The sequence below is a fragment of the Hypanus sabinus genome, chromosome 3 (assembly GCF_030144855.1).
Source record: "Hypanus sabinus isolate sHypSab1 chromosome 3, sHypSab1.hap1, whole genome shotgun sequence".
Taxonomy (NCBI): Eukaryota; Metazoa; Chordata; class Chondrichthyes; order Myliobatiformes; family Dasyatidae; genus Hypanus; species Hypanus sabinus.
In genome coordinates this window covers 79,441,734-79,467,302 of record NC_082708.1, presented here as the reverse complement: position 1 = coordinate 79,467,302, position 25,569 = coordinate 79,441,734, and the positions used below count along the sequence as shown (strand labels likewise).

Here is a 25,569-nt window from a genome sequence, read left to right as displayed (position 1 = left end):
TTTTATTTTTTAAATCTTTTATAAATAAGAAATCCTCTGTGAATACTAAATGTATCTCAAGAACTATTTGTTTAAACTTAAATGTGCATCATGAAAAACAAAATAAGCTGTATTTAAGCTACTTCATTAGCTGGAAGTCTTTGGATACCTGCAATTAATATATTCATTCAAACAGAGAACTGTGAACAGTTTAGTGGATTTTTTTCGACCACCCAGTGATGTGCAGCTGGAAGAGCTAAGGTCAGCAACTTTGATGAAACTTGAGGAATTCCGTGATAAAACTGCAACAGGTAGATGTTAATAATCACATTCACTTGGCTTACACTTTGATGAAGACATTTTTTAAAAAGAGTTGATGTGCAAAAAGGAAATACCTGTAATCACAAAAAATACAAAATTTGGAGCATTGCACAGAAAATGGGGGATAAAACAGGAGTTGGGGAGCTATAAAAACACAAATTGCTGGCAGAACTCAGCAGGCCAGACAGCATCTATGGGGGGGAGGTAGTGACGACATCTCACTACCTCCTCCCATACGTTCTGCCACCAATTTGTGTTTTTATTTATTTCCAGCATCTTCAGATTCACTCGAGTTGGGGAGCTATTGTTCGGTGCTTTGATCTGGACTTTGGTATGCATATCATAATTTTAGACACTGCAAATGCACAAAGCTAGAAATAAGATAAATAAATTCATGAGGGTAAAAAAGCAGATGAAATGGGCACCCACACATGACATGTGAATTGTTGTTTCAAAAGGTTGAAGTTATTCTCAACTTAAAATCATTGGAATTCATTCAATAGTTTAAAATCATTTATCTCAATTTTGGGGTTAATGGGATTAAGTGTTGCACGTTCAAGATAACATGAAATTTCACATCACATAAGAATGCATATACATACTGAATTAGAATTCTTGTGTATAGAGTATGGTACTTACTAGAATGTAGTAAAGGAGCCTCTCAATAAAGAATTCATAATTTTTTTTGCTGGTCTTCATTTTCTATTGTTTTTAGGTTTGATGTACATTATTGAGACACAGAAGGTCCTGGACTTGAAAGTTAACCTTATGGCTTCTTATATTATTGTTCCACAAAATGGTTTTTATGACAAATTTGCCAACTTACTAGTTCTTGATCTTGGTAATTTAAAGGTAAGTTTGTAAAACTGGAAACATTTTTGTCAATGTCATCAAATTAAAATCACTAGAATTTTTTTTTATATTTTAATAACTGCAGGGACAATTGGAAAGGTGCAGAACAGCATGAAAGCGTGCCCATTGGCCCATTCCATTTGTACTGTCACACACTCATTTGCATCAATCCTATGCCAATCCCATTTTGTTCTTCACAAATTTTCATGAAGTTATGCAGATTCTACCACTCACCCACTCACTAGAGACAATTTACAGTGGTCATTTAATCTACCAACCTGCACATTTTTGGGATATAGGGAAGAACTGGAGCATCCAGAGGAATTCCATGCAGTCACAAGGAAAATATTGATTTCTAGCATAGTAAGGCAGTGGCTCTACAATATTTATTTATCAAAACCTGTCTCCATGCAAGATTAGGAAAATATTGAGCAAAACTGCATAGAGACCTGAGGCACTATGGGATAAAAATAATGTAATTTTATCATAGGGTGATAAATTCATCACATTTGTATCATTTTCCTTGGATGGTTAAGGAACTTAGCAATAATTGGTCAATCAGGCATTGTGGTAGGAAGAGGAATATCAGAGGCTTTTTGGGCACTACATATGTCAGGAACAGAAGAGAAGGCTTTCCTCTAGTAGAGGCTAAAATATGGCTTTCAGTCTGTGGATCCTATTTCAATAGGTCAGGGGTTCCCAACCTGGGGTCCACAGACCCCTTGGTTAATGGTAGGGATCCATGGCAATACTGCATGACATTGACTGCAAATTCATAACACACTGGTCAAAAATTAAATAATTTTAAATATGTATTTTTCTTCTCATCAGGTAACCAGTTTGATTGTTTAAAGCGGGGGTTCCCAACATTTTCTTTAATGCCATGGATCCGAACCATAAACCGAAGGGCCCATGGATCCCAGGTTGGGAACCCCTAGCTTAAAGGAATACTTCAGTTATATTATAAACTTTTCCTAACAGGTTTCATTAAAATGTTTGCTTCAGTAATGGGTCTGTTTATAGATATCATAGACAGTAGGACTATTGATGAATGTTTAACCTTTAGTACATATAGATTTTCAAAGGAAACTGGTTAACTACTTGTGACTCAGATTCTGTTTGTTGTTAAATTATATTTACAGAAGTGTGCAAAGTCATAATGCAGTTTCTCAATTGCTGTAACACATCAGTGGGATTATTTCATATCCATACTTAAAAGTTCAAAGTAAATTTATTATGAAAGTGCATAGATATCACCATATACAACCTTGAAATTTGTTTTCTTGTGGGTATACTCAATAAATCCAATAACTGTGATAGAATCAATGAAAAATTGCGCCTTAAAGGGCAAAAGCCAAAAAACGGTGCAAGTACAAAAGAAAATGAAAGAAATAATGATAATAGATATATAAGTAATTAATATTGAGAACATGAGAATTTGAAAGTTGGTTAAGGTTTCCAACAACTGAAAGAGATAAACTGTTTGTGGATTGAAGAGTGACTTGAAAGTTGTCCTTGCTTGACTAGTATTTGTATGAATGGTGCCCTGCCCATCTACTCTTTATAATCATACTGTATCCAGTTAATATTGCACTATTTCTAGCGAGCTGCTTTGTTGTAAGTTGAGGATACTAGAAGTGTGTCCAGAATTATCTCCTTTAAGTATAATCATGTTTCTTATGATAGTTGATAGTGGTCTTGCTGTATATTTCAAAAATCTTACAACTTTTTCAAATTTTCAACTCCTTTTTCCCTCATAGACCATGCTTCAATATTGAGTAGCCTGACATCAGATTCTGGGAATTCACTTGCTATATTAAAGTTCGAAGTAAATTTATTATCAAATTACATACAAGGGTTGATTGATAAGTTTGTGGCCGAAGGTAGAAGGAGTTAATTTTAGAAAACCTAGCACATTTATTTTTCAACATAGCTCCCTCCAACTTGTACACACTTAGTCCAGCGGTCATGGAGCATACGGATCCGTTCTTTGTAGAAGTGGTCCACAGCAGGGGTGATTGATAAGTTCGTGGCCTAAGGTAGAAGGCGATGAGTTATGCAGCTCTCGTTACATGCAGTTCAACTGAGTGAAAATGATTTATTAACCCTCTCAACCCCATTCTCCTGCATTCTTCCTGTAACTTCTGGCATTCTTCCTGTAACTTTTGATGCCCTGACTAAGAACCTATCAACCCCTGCTTTAAATATACTCCATAACTTGGCCCCCACAACTGTCCATAGCAATGAATTTTTAGAACCACATGGCTAAAGGAATTCCTCTCATCTCTGTTCTAAATGGACATCCTTCTATTCTGAGGCTGTGTCCTGTGGTCCTGGACTTGCCCTTGAAAGGAAATATCCTCTGCACATCTACTCTGTCTAGGCCTTTCAGTATTCAATAGGTTTCATTGAGATATCTCACTCCCCCCCCCCACCCCCATTTTCTAACTTCAGCAAGTACTGGCCCTGAACCATCAAAAATTTCTTATGTTAACCCTTTCATTACTGAAATAATTCACGTGTACCTCCTCTGGACCCTCTCCACTGACACACCTTTTCTTAGATAAGGTTCTTGAAACTATTCACAATGCCTCAAGGAAGGTCTGACTGATGCCTCATAGAGCCTCAGCATCACATCCTTCCTCTTATGTTCTAGTACTCTTGAAATAAATGTGAACATTGCATTTGTCTTCCTTCCCACCAACAAAACCTGCATGTTAATCTTTAAGGAGTCCTGTGCAAGGACTCCCAAATTCCTTCCACCTCTGATTTTTGAATTTTCTCCCCATTTAGAAAATGGTCTACAATTTTAATCTCTCTTTTAAAAAAAAATCATGATCATACCCTTCCCTATGCTACGTTCCATCTGCAACAACTTTGTCCGTTACCTATCTGTCGTAAGTCCTCCTGCAGACTCATTGTTTCTTCGATACTACTTCGGAAAAGTCAAGAGTCCTTGAAAGTGAGTCCATACTGTAGGTTGTGGGAACAGTTTAGTGTTTGGGTGAGTGAAGATATCCCCTCTGGTTTAAGAGCCTGCTGGTTGAGGGGTAATAACAGTCTTTGAACCTGTGGTGTGGGTCCTGAGGCTCGTGTACCTTCCTGACAGCAGCAGCGAGAAGAGAGGATGACTTGCATTGTGGGGGTATTTGATGATGGATGCTGTTTTCCTGCGATGGTACTCTGTATAGCTATGCTCGATGGTGAGGAGGGCTTCATTTGTGTTGAACTGTTCTATATCCACTACTTTTTGCAGGCTTTTCTATTCAAGGGCATTGGTATTTCCATGCCAGGCTGTGATTCAACCAGTCAGTATACTTTCCATTGCACATCTATAGACATTTGTCAATGTTTTAGACATATCAAATCTTATAAACTTCAAAGAAACTAAAGGTTCTGTCTTGCTTTCTTTGTAATAGCACTTAACATCTCAGGGCTGATCCTCTGAGATAATACTGAGGAATTTAAAGTTGAAGGACCCCGCCCCACACCTCTGATCCCCTGATGGCAATTGACTTAATGGACCTTCAGTTTCATACTCCTGAAGTCATTTATCAGCTCCTTGGTCTTGCTGACATTGAGTAAGAGGTGGTGGTTGTGGCACCACTCAGCCAGATTTCAATCTCCCTTTTAATATGCTGATTCAAAACCACCTTTGATTCAGCCAATGACAGAGGTGTGATCAGCAAAAATTATAACAATTCTGGTGACTTTCCTCTTGTTGCTCTAGTACCTTTTATCATGGTACCTTCATGACCCTACTTTCTAAATATATTATAATGATTAGGCTAAGGGTCTTTATTTGGAATATTTGTGATTTTTTTTCAGTTTCAGTCTGAATCATATATGGATAGTCTGGTCCTTAGCAGTCTTAAGATTTAAAATGTTCATCAAAAATTGTGCTTTTCCATCTTTCATCTGTTATGTACTCTGTAACTGGGTGTCTGACCAGCAGAGAAAGAAGAATCCGTTGGAGTCTGTTGGTACCAAACTAAAGGAGTATTAGTAAACTACACAATACAATATCAAAAATGTAAAAATACATATAAAACAAGTTAGCAGTAATAAACCTAAAAGTGTAGGAATAATAATAATCAATAATAAACAAGCTCTATCGATGTCTAGGGGTAAATGAAATGTCATAGAAAAGTATAAAGTCCAGTTCAGTTCATGCGTGCTGAGGTAATTATGGTTGTTGTGTTGTAATCATTGGAGAGAGAGCGAGCGAGAGGTAACAGCTACTGCAGCCAAACCTTCCTTTGCTTTCTTAATCCGTCGTATTGTTGTGGTCATTCAGTTATGACCCCTCTGGTCTTCAGCTAGACCATTCTTCTGTGGTGGACTCGTCACTCTGGCATGAGTGGATACACACACACAAGTCCCCACCGGCCCTGCTGTAACACTGAGCTTTACTGACTGATCACCTGGTTCGGTCTTTGAAGCCCCCACCTTTCTGTGGGTTCCCAACACTGAGTCAGTGTCCATGGGTGTGTCTGAAGGGTGTCTCTCCAGACCTGTCTTTTATGCCCACTCACAGGGTCTCAGCTATCCATCAACTCTGAACAACCGTGTCCATCAAATCAGGCCACTCCTGCTATCTCCTGAGGAATGTTAACGAGCAAAGTACAGTCCTTGTAGTAGAGAGTAAATAATCCAGGAAGAGTCATAATACAGTAAATCAACAGTCTCTCTCCCCCTCTTATCTGTAGCAAATGTTCTTGCCTGGGCTTTATCTCTCTCTCATGAGCAGCATAACAGCAGCAATAGTTCGTAGTTCTCAGGAGGGGGGTTGGGAATGGTTAACACGGCACCCCATTGTCCATCAGGTCTGTTCATCACTCATAACACATCTTTCAGTTCTGAGTATTCTGTTTCGACTGACTGCTCAATGGACATTCATTTGCTGAAGGCAGGTATCCATTTGAAGTAACAGCTAGACTTGGATGAAAGTCAGTTCTTGCCATCAAAATGAGTAAATAGTTTTGGAGAGATTCAGGGCCTGATGTGAATGAGCATTGTCGCATCAGTTCCAGCTGCAAATTCAGTGCCAATTAAAGTTGCGACCTTATTTCATACAGATTTACATATTTAAGCAGTTTCATTTGAGTTTACTTGGCTGTGCATTTTATTATGATTTGGTTTTTTCCCCTTCTATATCCAGATAGGATAATTCTTTATGTTGCTAAAAATGCAATCATAATTTTCATCTTTCTCAGATGGTCAGTAAAAGTCGTGCAAATATGCCACAAATCACAGCTGGAGAAAGCACATTGGAGGATATCATGGCCAGAGCCTATGACTGTTTTGATGTACAGCTGAGTAGTGTTCAACTTCTCTATGCTGCACCAGGTATGTATTTGCTTAAATGTACTGGATAAAGACTGCAAAATTGTTATCTAATTATTTTTGTAACTAAGGGATATATTTATGAACTTGTTACTTATGTTGAGTGATAATTAGCTACCATAGTTTATTCATTCGTTTGAGAGAGCCATGGTTTTCAAGAAATATTGGAAATGTGGTTCGGAAAAAGATATCTACAATAAATATAGGCAGCATGGAGTAAATGAGGTGCTTGGGGAATATAAAGAATGTAAAAAGAATCTTGAGAAAGAAATTAGAAAAGCTAAAAGAAGATATGAGCTTGCTTTGGCAAATAAGCTAAAAATAAATCCAAAGGGTTTCTGCAGTTACATTAAAAGCAAAAGGATAGTGAGGGATAAAATTGGTCCCTTAGAGAATCAGAGTGGACAGCTATGTGTGGAGCCGAAAGAGATGGGGGAGATTTTGAACAATTTCTTTTCTTTGGTATTCACTAAGGAGAAGGATATTGAATTGTGTAGGGTAAGGGAAACAAGTAGGGTAGTTATAGAAACTATGATGATTAAAGAAGAGGAAGTACTGGCGCTTTTAAAGAATATAAAAGTGGATAAGTCTTCAGATCCTGACAGAATGTTCCATAGGACCTTGAGGGAAGTTAGTGTAGAAATAGCAGGAGCTCTGACAGAAATACTTCAAATGTCATTAGAAACGGGGATGGTGCTGGAGGATTGGTGTATTGCTCATGTGGTTCCATTGTTTAAAAAGGGTTCTAAGAGTAAACCTAGCAATTTTTGGCCTGTCAGTTTGATGTCAGTGGTGGGTAAATTAATGGAAAGTATTCTTAGAGATGGTATATGATATTATCTGGATAGACAGGGTCTGATTAAGAACAGTCAGCATGGATTTGTGCGTGGAAGGTCATGTTTGACAAATCTTATTGAATTTTTTGAAGAGGTTACTAGGAAAGTTGCCGAGGGTAAAGCAGTGGATGTTGTCTAGATGGACTTCAGTAAGGCCTTTGACAAGGTTCCACATGGAAGGTTAGTTAAGCAATCGTTAGGTATTAATATTGAAGTAGTAAAATGGATTCAACAGTGGCTGGATGGGAGATGTCAGAGAGTAGTGGTGGATAACTGTTAGTCAGGTTGGTGGCCGGTGACTAATGGTGTGCCTCAGGGATCTGTACTGGGTCCAATGTTGTTTGTCATGTACATTAATGATCTGGATGATAGGGTGGTAAATTGGATTAGTAAATATACAGATGATACTAAGGTAGGTGGCATTGTCGATAATGAAGTAGTTTTTCAAAGCTTGCAGAGAGATTTAGGCCAGTTAGAAGATAGGGCTGAACAATGGCAGATGGATTTTAATACTGATAAGTGTGAGGTGCTACATTTTGGTAGGAATAATCCAAATAGAAAATACATGGTAAATGGTGAGGCATTGAAGAATGCAGTAGAACAGAGTGATCTAGGAATAATGGTGCATAGTTCCCTGAAGGTGGAATCTCATGTGGATAGGGTGGTGAAGAAAGCTTTTGGTATGCTGGCCTTTATAAATCAGAGGATTGAGTATAGGAGTTGGCATGTAATGTTAAAATTGTACAAGGCATTGGTGAAGCCAAATTTGTAGTATTGTGTACAGTTCTGGTCACTGAATTATAGGAAAGATATCAACAAAATAGAGAGAGTACAGAGGTGATTTACTAGAATGTTACCTGGGTTTCAGCACCTAAGTTACAGAGAAAGGTTAAAGAAGTAAGGTCTTTATTCTTTGGAGCATAGAAGGTTGAGGGGGGACTTGGTAGAGGTATTTAAAATTATGAGGGGGATAGACAGAGTTGACGTGGATAGGCTTTTTCCATTGAGAGTAGGGGAGATTCAAACAAGAGGAATGGAGGATTATGGGCTGAGTGCAGGTAGGTGGGACTAGGTGAGAGTAAGCGTCCGGCACAGAGTAGAAGGGCCGAGATGGGCTGTTTCCGTGCTCTAATTGTTAGATGGTTATATGAGAGGATTGTTAGCCGGAATTAGTTGGATGAAGGCAGAGCAGCAATGGCTGGAAATTCTGGAAGTAATTCAAAAGGCACATGATATATACATCCCAATGAAATAGTATTCTAAAAGAAAGTTGACACAACCGTGGCTAACAAGGCCAACATAAAAGTAGAGAGATGATATAATAGAGCAAAAATTAATGGGAAGTTAAAAGATTTGAAAGCTTCTGAAAACTACCAGAAGGCAATAAAAAAGTCATTAAGAAGGTAAAGATGGAATACAAAAGTAAGCTAGCTAATAATATTAAAGGGGATAGATACCAAAAGTTTCTTCAGATACATAAAGTGTAACAAGTGAGGCTAAAGTAGATATTAGACCACTGGAAAACGATGCTGGAGAGGGAGTAATTGGGGACAACGAAATGGCAGATAAACTGAATATGTATTTTATGTTGATCTACACTATGGAAGACAATGGCAGTATGGTGGAATTTCCAGGTGGTGGGGGCATGAAGTGTGTGAAGTTACTATAACGAGAGAGAAGGTTCTTGGGAAACTGAAAGATCTGAAGGTAGATAAAGCATCTGGACCAGATGGTGTACATCCCATGATTCTGAAAGAGGTGGGTGAAGAGATCACAGAGGCATTAGCGATGATCTTTCAGGAATCACTAGATTCTGGAATACTAGAAAATTGCAAATGTTACTCCACTCTTCAAGAAGGGAAAAAGACAGAAGAAAGGAAACTATAGGCCAGTTCATCTGACCTCTGTGATTGGGATGATGCTGGAGTCAATTATTAGGAATTAAATCCCTGATAAATCTGTTGGAATTCTCTGAAGAAATAATAAGCAGGATAGACAAAGGAGAATTGGTTGATGTTGTGTACTTGGAGTTTCAGAAGGCTTTTGACAAGATGCCACACATGAGGCTGCTTAACAAACTACAAGCCCACGGTCACAGGAAAGATTCTAGCATGGATAAAGCAGTGGCTGATTGGCAGGAGGCAAAGAGTGGGAATCAGGGGAGCCTTTTGTGGTTGGCTGCCGGTGACTAGTGATGTTCCACAAGGGTCTGAATTTGGATGGATTTTTTTTACATTATATGTCAATTATTTGGATGATGGAATAGATGGCTTTGTTGCAAAGTTCACAGATGATATGAAAGTAAGGGTAGGTGCAGATAGTTTTGAGGAAATAGAGAGACAACATGACTTGGATTGGGAGAATGGGCAAAGAAATGCCAGATGGAATTAAATGTTAGGAAGTGTATAGTCATGCACTTTGTTAGAAGAAATGAAAGGGTTGACTATTTTCTAAATAGAGGGAAAATGCAAAAAACTGAGATGCAGATGAACTTAGGAGTCCATGTATAGGATTCCTGAAAGGTTAATTTGCAGATTGAGTCTGTGGTGAGGAAGGCAAATGCAATGTTACCATTCATTTCAAGAGGACTAGAATATAAAGCAAGGATATAATGTTGAAACTTTATAAAGGCTTCACTTGGAGTATTATGAACAGGTTTGGGCCCTTTATCTTAGAAAGGATGTGCTGAAACTGGAAAGGCTTCAAAGGTGGTTCACAAAAATGATTTCTGGATTGAATTGCTTGTCATATGAAGAGCATCTGATGGCTCTGGGCCTGTATTCAATAGAATTCAGAAGAATGAGGGGTAATCTCATTGAAACATATTGAATAGTGAAAAGCCTTGATACAGTAGATGTGGAGAGGATGTTTCCAATGGTGTGGGAGTCTAAGACCAAAGGACACCGCCTCAGAATCGAGGGGTATCCTTTTAGAGCGGAGATTAGGAGGAATTACATTAGCCAGAAGGTCACAGAAGCCTAATTCTGCTCCTATAGCTTAGGTCTCAGGGTCTAAAACTGAAGAAAAATACAGAGTTAAATGACAAACCTGTTGCTAATAATCTCAAAATGTTTTCCCTTGTGAATTTATAAGCACATAACTATAAAAGTATTCAGATTACCACCATCGGGAATGAGGTCCAGAAGTATGAAGATGCACACTCAATATTTTAAGAACAGCTTTTTCCCCTTTGCCATCAGATTTCTGAATGGTCCATGAACCCCTGATTGTTACCTCACTATTTTGCTCTGTTTTTACACCATTTATTTATATTTTATATATTTCTTATATGACAGTGATAATAAACTTGATTCTGATACTGACCCTAAAATACATTGAAACTTATATCCGTGCTTTTATTTTGAAACTCAGTATTCAGTTAAAGTGCAAAATGAAATGTAATTAGGCAAAGCTAAAAGCAGACATGCCATCATACCAAGGAAGCATGAATCTGAAAATATTAAAGCAATTGAAAGAAGATGCAGTAGGGAACTTTGGCACAGACCTTCTGCACTTCATTAAATGTAGGGGCAGTACCAACAAACTACATGATAGTTAATGCAACACCACTTTTCAAAAAAGGCCAGAATCATGTGTTTTCTGATCGGCAGGCTTGTTAGCTTGATTTCAATTCTGTGCAAAATGTCATAGCCTATTATGAGGGAAACAATTCAAGGTCATTTATCTAAATTGAACATGATCAATGACAGGCAGTGCAGATTTGGAAAGGGGAGGTTATGCAATATGACTTATGCTTTACAAACTGATGATGTTATTTTGCTCAGATGTCAGTGCAATAGCAGACATGCAGGTGCAGTTGACATGACGTATCTGGATTCTCCAATGTACTTGATAAGAGATCTCATAAGAGATATTTAAAAGAAGATGACACTTATACCAAATTAAAGAACACTTGAAAAATTAAATTCAGATAACATTCTGCTTTTCGAAGATGTTGGTAAATATTTCCCTGTAGCCATTATCTCAGATCTCTTTCCCATGGTGCTGACTTCTTCCCCCTCTCTAGCTATGCCTAACTTAGAATCAGACTGAACACCAGCAACTTCAAGCCAACTCCAGTAATATTGGCTAAACTTCCATGTTAAGCATATTATAAACTTGCGGACATTCTAAAACTTGCTATCATATCCTAATGAGTACCAAGCCTTGCTCACCCAACATTCCTGTACTTACTCATAGTTTGACACTCAGTCCAACAACATCCTAACATTAATATCTCCTTTCTCCTATGGTCCACTCTCCTCTCCTACCATATTTTCCCTTCCCCAGCCCTTGACCTTCCTGAAGAAGGGTCTCAGCCCAAAATGCCACTGTTTTTTTCTTTCCATAGATGCTACCTAACCTGTTGAGTTCAATTGGGTGCAAGTTGAATAGGGAGTTAACAATGGCATGTGGCAAAGGTAATGTTGCAGTAGTTATGGGGGATTTCAACAAGAAGGTGAACTGGGAGAATCAGGTTGGTGCTGGACCCCAGGATAGGGAGTTTGTAGAGTGCCTATGGGATTCTTGGAACAGCTTGTACGAGAGCCGACCAGGGACAAGGCTATTCTGTATTTAGTCTTGTGTAATGAACAGGATTTGATAAGCGATCTTGAAGTAAAGGAGCCATGAGGAGGTAGTGACCATGATATGATAAGTTTTTATCTGCAATTTGAGAAGGATAAGGGCAGATCGGAGGTGTCAGTGTTGCAGTTGAACAGGGGAGACTATGGAGCCATGAGGGAGGAGCTGGCCAAAGTAAACTGGGCGGATATCCTAGCAGAAAAGACAGTGGAACAGCAATGGCAGGTATTCTTGGGAATAATGCACAAGGTGCAAAATCAGTTCATCCCCCGGAGAAAGAAGGATTCAAATGGGGAAAAGGGGCCACAGTGGTTGACAAAGGAAGTCAGAGATTGCATAGCATTAAAAAAAAGGAAGTATGACAGAGCTAAGTTGAGTGGGAGGACAGATGATTGGGAAATTTTTAAGGAACAACAGAACTTAACTAAAAAGGCAATATGGGGAGAAAAAATGAGGTACGAACGCAAGCTAGCCAGGAATATAAAGGAGGATAGCAAAAGCTTTTTTAGGTATGTGAAGAGAAAGAAGATAGTTAAGAACAATGTTGGGCCCTTGAAGAATGAGTTGGGTGAAATTGTTATGGGAAACAGAGAAATTGCAGAAGAATTTAATAAGTACTTTAGATCTGTCTTCACTAGGGAAGACACAAGCAATCTCCCAGATGTATGGATGGGCCAAGGACATAGAGTAACAGAGGAAATGAAACAGATTGACATTAGGAAGGAAACAGTGTTGAGTAGACTGATGCAACTGAAGGCTGACAAATCCCCAGATCCAGATGGTCTGCATCCTAGGGTACTAAAGGAGGTGGCCCTGGAAATTGCGGATGCATTGGTAATCATTTTCCAATGTTCCTTAGATACAGGATCAGTTCCTGAGGATTGGAGAATGGCTAATGTTATCCCACTTTTTAAGAAAGGAGGGAGGGAGAAAACAATCATCCTGTCAGCCTAACATCAGTAGTGGGGAAGATGCTAGAGTCCATTATTAAAGATGAAATAGTGGCATATCTAGATAGCAGTGATAGGATTGGGCCGAGCCAGCATGGATTTACCAAGGGCAAATCATGCTTGACTAATCTATTGGAGTTTTTCGAGGATGTAACCAGGAAGTTAGACAAGGGAGATCAAGCGGATGTAGTGTACCTCGATTTTCAGAAGGCATTTGATAAGGTCCCACATATGAGATAGGTGGGTAAAATCAGAGCTCATGGCATTGGGGGGAAGATATTGACATGGATAGAAAACTGGTTGGCAGATAGAAAGCAAAGGGTAACGGTGAATGGGTGTTTCTCAGAATGGCAGGTGGTGACTAGTGGGGTGCTACAGGGCTCGGTATTGGGACCACAACTGTTTACGATTTACATAAATGATTTACATGAAGGCATTGAGAATAACATCAGCAAGTTTGCTCATGATACTAAGCTGGGTGGCAGTGTGACATGTGATGAGGATGTTAGGAGAATTCAGTGTGACTTGGATAGGCTGAGTGAGTGGGCAGATACTTGGCAGATGATGTTTAATGTGAATAAGCGTGAGGTTATCCACTTTGGGAGTAAGAACAGGAAGGCAGATTATTATCTGAACGATGTAGAGTTAGGTAAGGGAGAAATACAAAGAGATCTAGGTTCATCAGTCGCTGAAGGTGAATGAGCAAGTGCAGCGGGCAGTGAAGAAGGCTAGTGGAATGTTGGCCTTTATTACAAAGGGAATTGAGTACAAGAGCAAGGAAATTCTTTTGCATTTGTACAGGGCCTGGTGAGATCACAACTGGAGTATTGTGTACAGTTTTGGTCTCCAGGGTTAAGGAAGGGCATCCTGGCTATAGAGGGAGTGCGGCGTAGATCCACGAGGTTAATTCCTGGGATGTCCGGACTGTCTTACGCAGAGAGGTTAGAGAGACTGAGCTTGTACAAGCTGGAATTAAGGAGATTGAGAGGGGATCTGATTGCAACATTTAAGATTATTAAGGGATTGGACAAGATAGATGCCATCAAGATAAATATGTTCCAGATGCTGGGAGAGTCCAGTACCAGAGGGCATGGTTTGAGAATAAGGGGTAGGTCATTTAGGACAGAGTTAAGGAAGAACTTCTTCTCCCACAGAGTTGTGTGGGTCTGGAATGCACTGCCTCAGAAGGCAGTGGAGGCCAACTCTCTGGATGCTTTCAAGAAGGAGCTAGATAGGTATCTTATGGATAAGGGAATCAAGGGATATGGGGACAAGGCAGGAACCGGGTATTGATAGTAGTTGATCAGCCATGATCTCAAAATGGTGGTGCAGGCTCGAAGGGCCGAATGGTCTACTTCTGCACCTATTGTCTATTGTTTTGTGTGTGTAGCTTTCCTGAATCTGCAGACTTCCTCATGTTTGTGATTAATATGTCCCTCCTTATTTTCTAATTCCTCTCCCAAATTGATCCTCTCAATTTGGTCCAAACCTCAGAGGCATCAGAAGTGGAGAGAGTGAGCAATTTCAAGTTCCGGGGTGCCAATATCTCTGAAGACCTAACCTGGTCCCAACGGATTGATGCAGCTATAAACAAGACAGCAGCTACATTTCATTGGGAATTTGAGGAGATTTGGTTTGTCACCTAAAACAATCAAAATCTTTTACAGATGTACCGTGGAGAGTATTCTGACTTGCATCACCATCTGGTTTGGGGGTGGGGGTGCATGCTGGGTGGGGCTACTGCACAGGATCAAAGTATGTTGCAGAAAGTTGTAAAATTAGTCAGTTCCATCATGACTAACCTCCATAGTATCCAAGACATCTTCAAGGATCAATGGCTCAGGAAGGTGACGTCCATCATTAGGGACCCTCACTACCCAGGACATGCCCTCTTCTCATTGTCACTGTCAAGAAGGAGGTACAGGAGCCTGAAGGTACATACTCAGTGACTCAGGAACAGCTTCTTCCCCTCTGCTATCCAATTTCTAAATGGTCATTGAACCCATGAATACAACCTCACTACATTTTTTATTGATTTGTTTTTGCATTACTTATTTTAGCTTAACTATTTAATGTACATATATATAACTACTGTAATTCAGGGTTTTTTTCTATATCTATCTGCTGCTGTAGTGTTAACAAATTTCATGACATACGCCAGTGATATTAAACTTGATTCTGATTCTATTTCTAAAATCTCACTCTGTGCAAGATCTTACAAGATCTCTCCATTCCTCCAAACATGTAACTTATTGAATGTACTTAACCTCTGAAACTCTGTCCTTAAATCAGTAAAACCATCTCCCTTATGATTTTATCTCACAGCTCACCTCTATGTGCAAACGTTTGGATATCTACACTAATATTTATGAAGTTTGTCTCCGAGGAGGCCATAACCTCCATTTAACATCTGACCTGAAGATAGCATATCCCACTGCTATGTATTCAAGGCTACTGAACGGGTTTTAAGCCCACAAACACCTGAATCAGAGGCAAGATTGCTGCCAATGAGCCATAGATAACAGATCCCAATGGTGTAACAGAGACATTCAAGTGAAGTCAGACTAAAATCAGTCACTGTCACAGTAATGGGAAATTTATAAAGTATTATATCATGCCTGCACCTGACTTGCAGAAGCTTGGTACAGAGCCGCAGAATATGAAAATGCTTCATGTCCCAACAGTAACATTCATCACTTTGATAAATAGAAAATTCAGCCAAAAAAGTAATTATTAAACAGAAGTCAGTACGTTAATTCTAATGTATCCCAAGCTTATTGAACCCTGGCAAAGAACAGTGAAATGAAACCTGGTGTTGCTGTCACAGAGTATTAAAACCCTTCTGTTATTACACATCAAGGACATGGTCCACACTGACAGCAGCACAAACCAACTAAAAATGGAACACAATTCCGCAAAGAAAAAGCATGTCTGTTACATAATGTCAGTATTGATCTGAATTGTGTTCTGTCTGTCAATTATACTTGATCAATCGTTTACTTGCCTTCTGATACTATTACAAAGAATGTGATTATTATTAGTATAGTAAATGTTCTTATATACTGTAGAGCACAAGTAATCTAATAGAAAATGAGAAAAGACAATGACATAAACGACTAGGCAATGTGTAGATATAATGGAAATAGTGAGGTGGAACACAATGATCTTTACTAACCTCTTACAATCATTTTCCCAACATGCCTGTTAAGGCTCTTCAAAAACAATGGAATAGATTAGTCCCATTCATACTCCTGTAGCCTTAGAGCTGGATCTGCATATTATTCACATATATGTCCAATTGCATTTTGCTTGTTAGAGTAAGCTCAAATTGTACCTTATTTTACAAGTCTTTAAAAAGCCTCCTATATGTCTTCTATTAGACTACAGATCTCTCTTCTCGTGAACTATTCTATTTATGGCCAAGAGAATCAGGAAGGACCATTTGGAGAATGTAAGTTAGCAAATGCATCACCAAAACTGTTTGTAGATGGAAAGTAATTGCTTCACAAAATAAATTTTCACCAGCTGGATCAATAGGTAAAAGTGCAGTTTCACAAAAAAAAGGAATTGGACATATTTTCACATATCTCACCATATGGAAGAGAAGAACAAACAGAATCATAGAGATTGGTGTTTACCACAGAAGGATAGTTGAGTTACTCCATATCATTGATTATGAAAGCCTGGTTCATCATGGTGCCAGCTAAAGTGTAAAACTGGATTTATCCTGTTCTTGGTTCATTGCTAGAGATTATCTAAATTTATATCCAAATCAACTCTCATCTTGGTACTTCAGGTTAGAAATGTTTAAACATGATTCACACTTGACAACAATTGGCTGCCTTCAGTGGAATATTTTGGCAAAATGTATTTTCAGCCAATTTCTCAAATTGTTTGTGAGCAAACAATTGCAGTAATATCTTTAATAAGGCAAACACAAGGGGTTTCAGAAATTTGTTTCAAAAGGAGGCAGTACCTTTTTCTCATTTAGAGGCATATGTGCAAAGAACAGAAAACCCTAAACTAGTAATTACAAGGACAAGAGTCACATTGTGAAATCTCCATTTATTCCACATTAAGAACAATTTAATTTCACAACTGTGCCTGTTAGGATTTAGACATCTGTTGTGTTCTGTAAATAGCTCCAACTCCAAAGTGTCAGATGCCAGAAGAGAAAATCCAGATTTGTGCACTTAAACTTCACAAAGCTCTAAATGTGTCAAACTTCCTTATGAATATTTAGCAGAAACACAGAACTTGTTATTTAAGATATATAGAATAAAATGGAATTTACAATATTGGTTTGCTTGCAATACCACAACAATCAATATTTAGGTGCACATATTAGCTTAACAGTTCTTCACAGCATCTGTATTCTTAATTCATTTGAAACTTTCAAATTAAATGTTTGGAATTGCCCTGGTTCAGTTGTTTGAAATGATGAAAGTCGTGAATGTAAGTCCCATAGCTGTCTATCACTGATGCTCACTGGTTTCAGTTGAAGAGCTGGAAGTAAAGTTATTTCTGGGTATAAAGGAGAGGAAGGCAACGTCCATATCACTTATACAAGGCCAGACACAATCAGACTTGCAGGGTCAAGACCAAATGTTGAAGGCTGAATTTTAACTGCCTAGCCACTGCAAGCTAGGTGGAAGGACCAAATACCAAAGTGAACACAAAAAGTCATAATGGATTTGCTATTTTTTGCAAAGCTTTTGCATTGACCTATCATTCCTGAATCTCCTGAACAAGCAGAATGTATGAGTATCATAAAACATGCAAGAATCAATCCCTGCTTCATTATTTAAAATCATGTTACAAACTGGTATTATCTACCAAACACAGGGTTTGAGAGAGACACCAAAACCGACAAAATATTCATGAACACTTTGCTGTAGAGCGTGCAAGGACCAGTTGGACCACTGGAAGGAAACTGCAAGGAAAGTTGATCTGCAGAGTTTGTTGCAAATATGGCACCAACTAAGTGAGTTTATCAGATCTCTGGCACTGAGTCTGCCTCTGTGACTCAGATGGGACAGGAGAAGAAGAGGCACCCTGTGGTGATAGGGGATTCATTAGAGAGGGGAATGAACAGGAGGTTCTGTGGGTGAGAACGAGATTCCTGGATGGCATGTTGCCTCCTGGGTACCAGAGTCTGGGACATCTTGGAACGAGTCTTCAGCATTCTTCAGTGTGAGAGTGAACAGCCTGAGGTCATGGTCCATGTAGGTACCGATGACATGGGTAGGCCGAATGACGAGGTTCTGCATAGGGAGTTAGGTGCTAAGTTAAAGAGCTGGACCTCCAGGGTTGTGATCTCAGGAATGCTACCTGTCCTATGTGCTAGTGAGGTCAGAACTAGGAAAATTATACAGTTTAATATGTGGCTAAGGAGTTGGTGTAGGAGGGAGGAGGGAGGGCATAAGATTTTGGGATCATTGGACTGTTTTCCAGGTAAGGTGGGACCTGTACACAAAAGACCATTTGCACCTGAACTGGACGGGGCTAATATTCCAGCAGGAAGGTTTGTTAATGCCGCATGGTGGGGTTAAAACTAAAGTTGCAGGGGGATGGGAACCAGAGTGCCGCAACAGTTAGTAGAGAGGTTGTGGAGGCAGATGTAGGTAAGACCTCAAACAAAGTTAAAAAGGTTGAACATGGTACAACAAAATCACAAAGGATGAATACAGGATTGATGAATGCACACAGTATTTGGAATAAGGTAGATGAACTAGCAGCACAGTTGCATATTGGCAGGTATGATGTTGTAGGCATCATGGAATCATGGCTGAAAGAAGATGATATCTGAGAGCATAATGTTCAAGGTTGCACATTGTATTGAAAGGATAGGCAGAAAGGCAGAGTGGGGCTGCATTGCTCTGTTGGTGAAAATTGAAATCAAATCATTAGAAAAAAGTGATACAGGGTTAGAAGGTGTTGAATCATTGTAGATAAAGCTAAGAAATTGCAAGGGTAAAAAGACCCTGATGGAAGTTGTATGCAGATCCCCAAACAGTAGTAAGGATGTGGCCTACAAATTACAATGGGAGATAGAAAATTAATACCAAAAGTATAATATTACAATGGTCATGTAGACTTCAATATGCAGTTAGACTGGAAAAATCAGGTTGGTGTTGGATTACAGGAGGTGGGATTTTTTGAGTGACTACAAGATGGCTTCTTACAGCACCTCATGCTTGAGCAAGAGGATCAGCTAATTTGGATTGGGTGTTGTGCAATGAACCAGAATTGATCAGAGAGCTTAAGGTAAATGAACCCTTGGGGAAAGTGATCATAATATGATCAAATTCACCCTGAAATTTGAGAAGGAGAAGCTAAAGTCAGATGCAACAGGATTACAGTGAAGTACAGAGGCATGAGAGGGGAGTTAGCCAGAATTGTTTGGGAAAAAACACTGGCAGGGATGACAGCAGAGAGCAATAGCTAGAATTTCTGGAAGCAATTCAAAAGGCACGGGATATATACATCCCAAAGAGGAAGAAGAATTCTAAAGGAAAGATGACACAATCATGGCTAACAAGAGAAGTCAAAGTCAATATAAAAGCCAAGGACAGGAAATATAATAGAGCAATGAATAGTGGGAAGTTAGGGGATTGGGAAGCTTTTAAAAACCAACAGAAGGCAACTAAAAAAGTCATAAAGAAGGTAAAGATGGAATATAAAAGTAAGCCAGTCAAAAATATTAAGGGGATACCAAAAAATACATAAAATTTATACATAAAATATAAAGGAGAGGTGAGAATGGATATTGGACTGCTTGGAAATGATTCTGAAGAGTAGTAATGGGGGACAATGAAATAGCAGATGAACTGAATAAGTATTTTGCATCAGTCTTCACTGTGGAAGATATTAGCAGTATGATGGAAGTTCCTGTGGTGAGCTACATATACCTGTCTGGACACGCCCCCCACCCCCCGCTGACTGCTTCTGTGGCTCCTCCCACAGACCCCGGTATAAAGGCGATTGGAGGCACTGCTCCTCCCTCAGTCTCCAGGATGTTGTGTGGTGGTCACTTGCTGCTTGTTCTTTCTTCCAGCCAATAAAAGCCTATATCGCGCCTCACATCTCCGAGAGTTATTGATGGTGTATCAGTTCAAGTGTCAGGAGGTGCGGAGTGTGTGAAGTTACCATTACTAGAGAGAGGTTTTTGGGAAACTGAAAGGTCTGTGGGTAGATAAGTCACCTGGACCAGATGGTGTACCTCCTATAGTTCTGAAAGTGATGACTGACGAGATTATTGAGGCATTAGTAATGATCTTTCAAACATCACTAGCTTCTAGAATAGTTTTGGAAGACTGGAAAATTTCAAATGTCACTCCACTTTTCAATAAGTGGGAGAGGCAGAAAAAAGGAACCTAAAGGCTAGTTATTCTGACCTCAGTGGTTGGGAAGATGTTGGAGTCAATTATTAAGGATGTAGTTTCAGGGTACTTGGACGCACATGATAATAGGCTGTAGTCAGGAAGGTTTCCTCAAGGGAAAATCTTGCCTGATAAATCTGTTGGAATTATTTGAAGATGTAACAAGCAGGATAGACAAAGGAGAATCTGTTGATGTTGTGTACTTGGATTTTCAGAAAGCACTTGACAAGGTGCCATACGTGAGGCTACTAATAACCCATGAGCCCATGTTATTGCAGGAAGGATTCTAGCATGGATAAAGCAATGGCTGTTTGGCAGGAGGCAAAGAGTGGAAATACAGGGAGCCTTTTCTGGCTGGTTGCCAGTGATTAGTGATGTTCCACAGGGGTCTGTGTAGGGTCTGATTCTTTTTATGTTATATGTCAGTTTTTTGGATGATGGAATTGATAACTCTATTGCAAAGTTTACAATTTAAAGATAGGTGGAGGGGCAGGAGAACGGGCAAAGAAATGGCAGATGGAATACTGTGTAGCAAAATGTATGTTAGAAGAAATAAACGGCTTGACTATTTTCAAAATAGAGAGAAAATACAGAAAACTGAGATGCAAAAGGACTTGGGAGTCCTTGTGCAGGATTCCCTACAGGTTAATTTGCAGGCTGAGTCTGTGGTGAGGAAGGCAAATGCAATGTTAGCATTCATTTCAAGAGGACTAGAATATAAAAGCAAGGATATATTGTTGAAACTTTATAGAACTGGTGAGGACTCACTTGGAGAATTGTGAGAGGTTTGGGCCCCTTATCTTGGAAAGGATGTGCTGAAACTGGAGAGGATTCAAAGGAGGTTCCTGCAAATGATTATAGGATTGAATGGCTTGTCATATGAAATGCATAAATGGCTCTGGGCCTGTATTCACTGGAATTCAGAAGAATGAGGGGAGACCTGATTGAAACCTATCAAATGGTGAAAGGCCTTGATAGAGTGGATATGGAGAGGGTGTTTCCTATGGTGGGAGAGTGCAAGACCAAAGGATACTGCCTCAGAATAGAGGAGTGTCCTTTTAGAATGGAGATGAGGAGGAATTTCTTTATCCAAAGAGTCGTGAATCTGCGGAATTCTTTGCCCAAGGCGGCTTTGAAGTCCAAGTCTGTACGTATAGGTAAGGCAAAGGTTGATATATTCTTGACTGGTTAAGGCATGAAGGAATATGGGGAGAAGGAAGGAAATTGAGGCTGAGAGGAAAATTGGATCAGCCATGATGAAATGGTGGAGCAGACTCGATGGGCCAATTGACTTGATTCTGCTCCTATATATTATGGTTTTATTAGCACAAGCAGGACATTACATAGTCATGAAGGAATTAAATTCTGGAAGCAAACAGCTAACTCGAATGAGTGAAGGACAGTGGAAATGGATAAAACAAATGTCTTTGTTCTTAGCACGTGCTTGAAGAAATGGAGGCTGTCATTTTGTGAGGCTACTCTGTAGCCTCCATTTTGTGAGCTGTCTGTGGTGAACTACATATACCTGTCTGGACACGCCCTCCCTGCTGATTGGTCCTGTGGCTCCTCCCATAGACCCCGGTATAAAGGCGATTGGGAACTCCGCCCTGGCCTCAGTCTCCAGGATGCAGTGTGGTGGTCAATTGCTGCTTGTTCTTTCTTCCAGCCAATAAAAGCCTATATCTCGCCTCACATCTCAGAGAGTTATTGATGATGCATCACTGTCTTAAGAACTGGCTTTGCTCAGGAATAGCTGTATCAAAATGAGTTAAAGTGGGCACAAAGATGCCCCTAATAATCTGCTGAACTGGAGATAGTTTCCAAGTCGGAAGTCATTTGTGAGGCAGAACATGCAGGTTTATGGATAGGGAATTTTTTATCTGATCTGAGTAACTTGAGCCTCAGAACTAGTTGGTCCGCTCCAATTCAGGATGAAGAGACACTAATTGTAAGTTGTTACTTGCGAAAAGGGCAATAAAATGATGTTGGCTTGCACCAGAACCAATGGGAAGCTGACACGTTAGCCAGTAAAGACAGAGACAATGAGATCAAAACACAATATTTGAACTGATAAGGGAAGAGTATAAGATTGATGGGCTTTGAATGCAAAGCAACTCTGGAGACTAAATATTGCAAGGAAGACCTCCATGCCAGGGGCTGGGAGAAGAAGGATCAATCATTTAGCCATCGGGAGCTCCCCTATTCCAGTGTTACAAATTGGAGAAGTGGTCTTAGTGAGTATTGGTACTGTGATGAATCCCGTAACTGGATAACTTACCAGCAAAGATAGAGAGGTCCGTTGAAGTCTGATGTCACTATTTTCAAACGTTTTATTTATAAAGGGACACAAAAGTAGGGTTAATACATACATTCAGATAATGCACATCGTCAACACTCAATCTAAAGCACGGGTATAGTAATAATCATCATTAAGAAGTGAGCTCTGCTGATGTCTAGGGGTTAATAGATTGTCCGTTGGAAATATAAAAGTCACTCAGAAAGTCTGCAGGCCTCAGCCCTTTGAAAATCGCTGGGTTTCACGTGGGGTGACCGAGAGAGAGAGATTGGGGGAGAAGAGAAAGAACTTGCCGAGTCTTGATGAATCTTCCGTGAAATCGGGGGAGCGTTGGTTTCCTCGCCCCGATGCTAATTAAAAGCGGTTTTCTGTGATTCCAGCCACAAATTCCAATCCCGGAATCTAACGCACGTGGCTTCCTTCAGAATGGCTTCCAGCTGCTGCGGGAACACTCTCATGTCTTCTTGGTGTGTCTGAGGGGGCTGTCCCCCTGAGACTCTCCTTTATACTTCCTCACGGGGTCGCAGGAGTCAGTCAGGTTGGGATGATGCAATCTCTCTCTCAATCAGCCCACCTTGCCCAAGGGCTTTTCACGTGGTCTCCATGAGACAATAGTCGCTGTCGTCTTATTCTGTATCCCGGGTGGGACGTGCAATTTGGCACATTTCTCTCTCTCTCACTTCCTGGGTCTACTGACCACCCCCCCCCCCCCTCAACGGGTGCTCTTGTGATTCTCACAAAGGAGGGGGCTGGGATCATAACAGTACAGAGGGAACTGTAGAACTCATGTTTTTAAATTGTTGGCCTGGGGTCAACATAGTTATGTTGATATTTGTGCAGGAACAATAAAGTGCAGGGTTTGATTTATTAAGGGATGTGTAGTGAATTGCCTAACCTAGATCGGTTGATGATAGTCAACAATTAAATTATTTGCTGATGGAGAATACAAGGTGTAATTGGAAATAAGCACATGCAGAATGTTTCCTGTTCCTCAGTTTGCCTTTGAAAGTGAATTAATAATCTCAACAGATCACGATAAATGAGATTAGGACAGTGGCATATTCAAATGCGCTCTGATGTGCCTATGACTCCAACACCCTACGTTTACCCTCATACATCTATTTCAACACATCCTCTGTTATCTATCCTCCCTCATCTGTCAAACTATCACAGACATTTATCTTTATGATCTTATTATATGAGGTTGGAAACTTTATACTTAATGTTTTACTTTCTTTTCTGCAATTGAAACACGGTTTTGGATTATATACAAATATGTAAATGTGCTCACCAGGAGCAAGAGTAGGTCAGTTAGCCATTCAAGTCTGCTCTATTTTTGATGGATTTGCCTGTAACCTCAATTATTCATTCTCACCACCTTTCACAATGCCTTGCTATCTGGGAATTTTCGAACTCTTCCTTAAAAATATGCTAAAATTCTACTTCCATTACCCTGTGAGGAAGACAGCTTCAAACACTCTACAATCTCTGACAGAAAAAAATTCTCACTTTTGCCTTATTTTTATGCTGTAAACCATAGTTCTAAATTCTCGAATAAAAGGAAATATCCTCTTCCAATCCACCCTGTCAGGAACTTTCAAGATCAAACCTCCTCCCTTTGATATAAACTCCAGCAGAGACCAGACCAACCATCTGATATTCCTCACAAGAAAACCTGCCCAGCCCAGGAATATGTCTAGTCTGGTAAACCTTCTCAACAACATGTCCAATGTATGTACATTTGTTCTTAACTACAGAGAACCATCTTGAGCAGAGTTAATATTTTAGGACCATGACTCTTCCACTGTATGTTTCCAGAATGTTCTGTTTTTATTTGACATTTTCAGCATCAGCAGTTTTTTTTTATATTTTCATTCCCCGTAAGCATTATTTCAGACGTCTTCTCACCAACACCTTTTGTAAGTGGAGCATGACCTCACCATTGTATTCCAATCCCTTTGCAATAAATGATATTGTTGAGTTAGGTTTCCTATAGCCAGAGGGATAATGGGGTAAACTAGAAGCTCTTATTCGTCATCCAGAATAGGGCTACCCATACTTGTGCAGAAAGTTTAGTCCAGGTTTGGGTACATCAGTATATTGTACAGAGAGATTGTGAGTCTATTAAAACCCCAGTTGCTCATCATTATAAAATGAGTTGAATCATTGGAACTTTCCTCACATAGTTTCCTTGACTTGATCCTCTGTTCTAGAAAACATTCATCCTAGTTGGATCACAAGAGTAAGCTGTTGAAGTGGATGATGGAGACATTACTTTTAGATCAGAGAGAGCAATGTTCTTGGGAGACGGGAGCCAGTGAACATCAAACCTCTGGTTCATGATACATCGGGTTTTGTTTAGTTACTGCATGGCAACAGTCACTCTGCAAAGGAACATAATGGAGTATACCAAGGCCAAAGAGATCATACAATACTTCTGCACCCCATGCACTTCTGATGAGCTTCTGCAGAAGACTTACTTGCTTCTTCACCTTTATCTTATTCTTCCACAAGCATTCCTTGATGATGACAGAATAATCCAGACTCAATAGATGCCACTTTCTGAAGTTCGGCTTCTGTACAGTAACTTCAGAAGTAAAAAAAAAATACTGTGGCTAGCGGTTTAGATAGCCTGCGACACAATTTCCAGTGATAAAATATTTCCTCATTTCCTCAAGAGTTTAGTTCAGCATGTGACTAGCTATGGTGATAGTGATGCCCTTATAGCCACTCCATGTCATTTGTATACGTGAATTTGCCTGTGAATCTTGGAGTCGTATTTAGCATACATACTTTAATAATGAATGTACTTTGAATCTTTGACTTTGATTTAGTTCCGATGATCTCCAAATGGAATTTGGTCAATTGGTAAATTGATTTAATATTGTCACATGTACTGAGGTACAGTGAAAAACTTGTCCTGCCTACTATCCATACAGATCAAATCATTACACAGTGCATTGAGATAGTACAATAACAGTCCTGATGAAGGGTCTCCGCCTGAAATATCTACTGTTTACTCT

General features: G+C 39.7%; 1 protein-coding gene across 1 annotated transcript; it reads left to right on the top strand.

Annotated features, from left to right (window-relative positions):
• The first annotated feature begins 246 nt into the window (after positions 1–246).
• LOC132390782 (intermembrane lipid transfer protein VPS13A-like) lies at positions 247–6,563 on the top strand. Its single transcript, XM_059963331.1, has 3 exons — positions 247–290; positions 1,016–1,152; positions 6,369–6,563. The coding sequence occupies exons 1-3, from the start codon at positions 254–256 to the stop codon at positions 6,528–6,530; spliced, it is 336 nt and encodes a 111-aa protein (XP_059819314.1). The 5' UTR covers positions 247–253; the 3' UTR covers positions 6,531–6,563.
• The last annotated feature ends 19,006 nt before the right edge of the window (positions 6,564–25,569 follow it).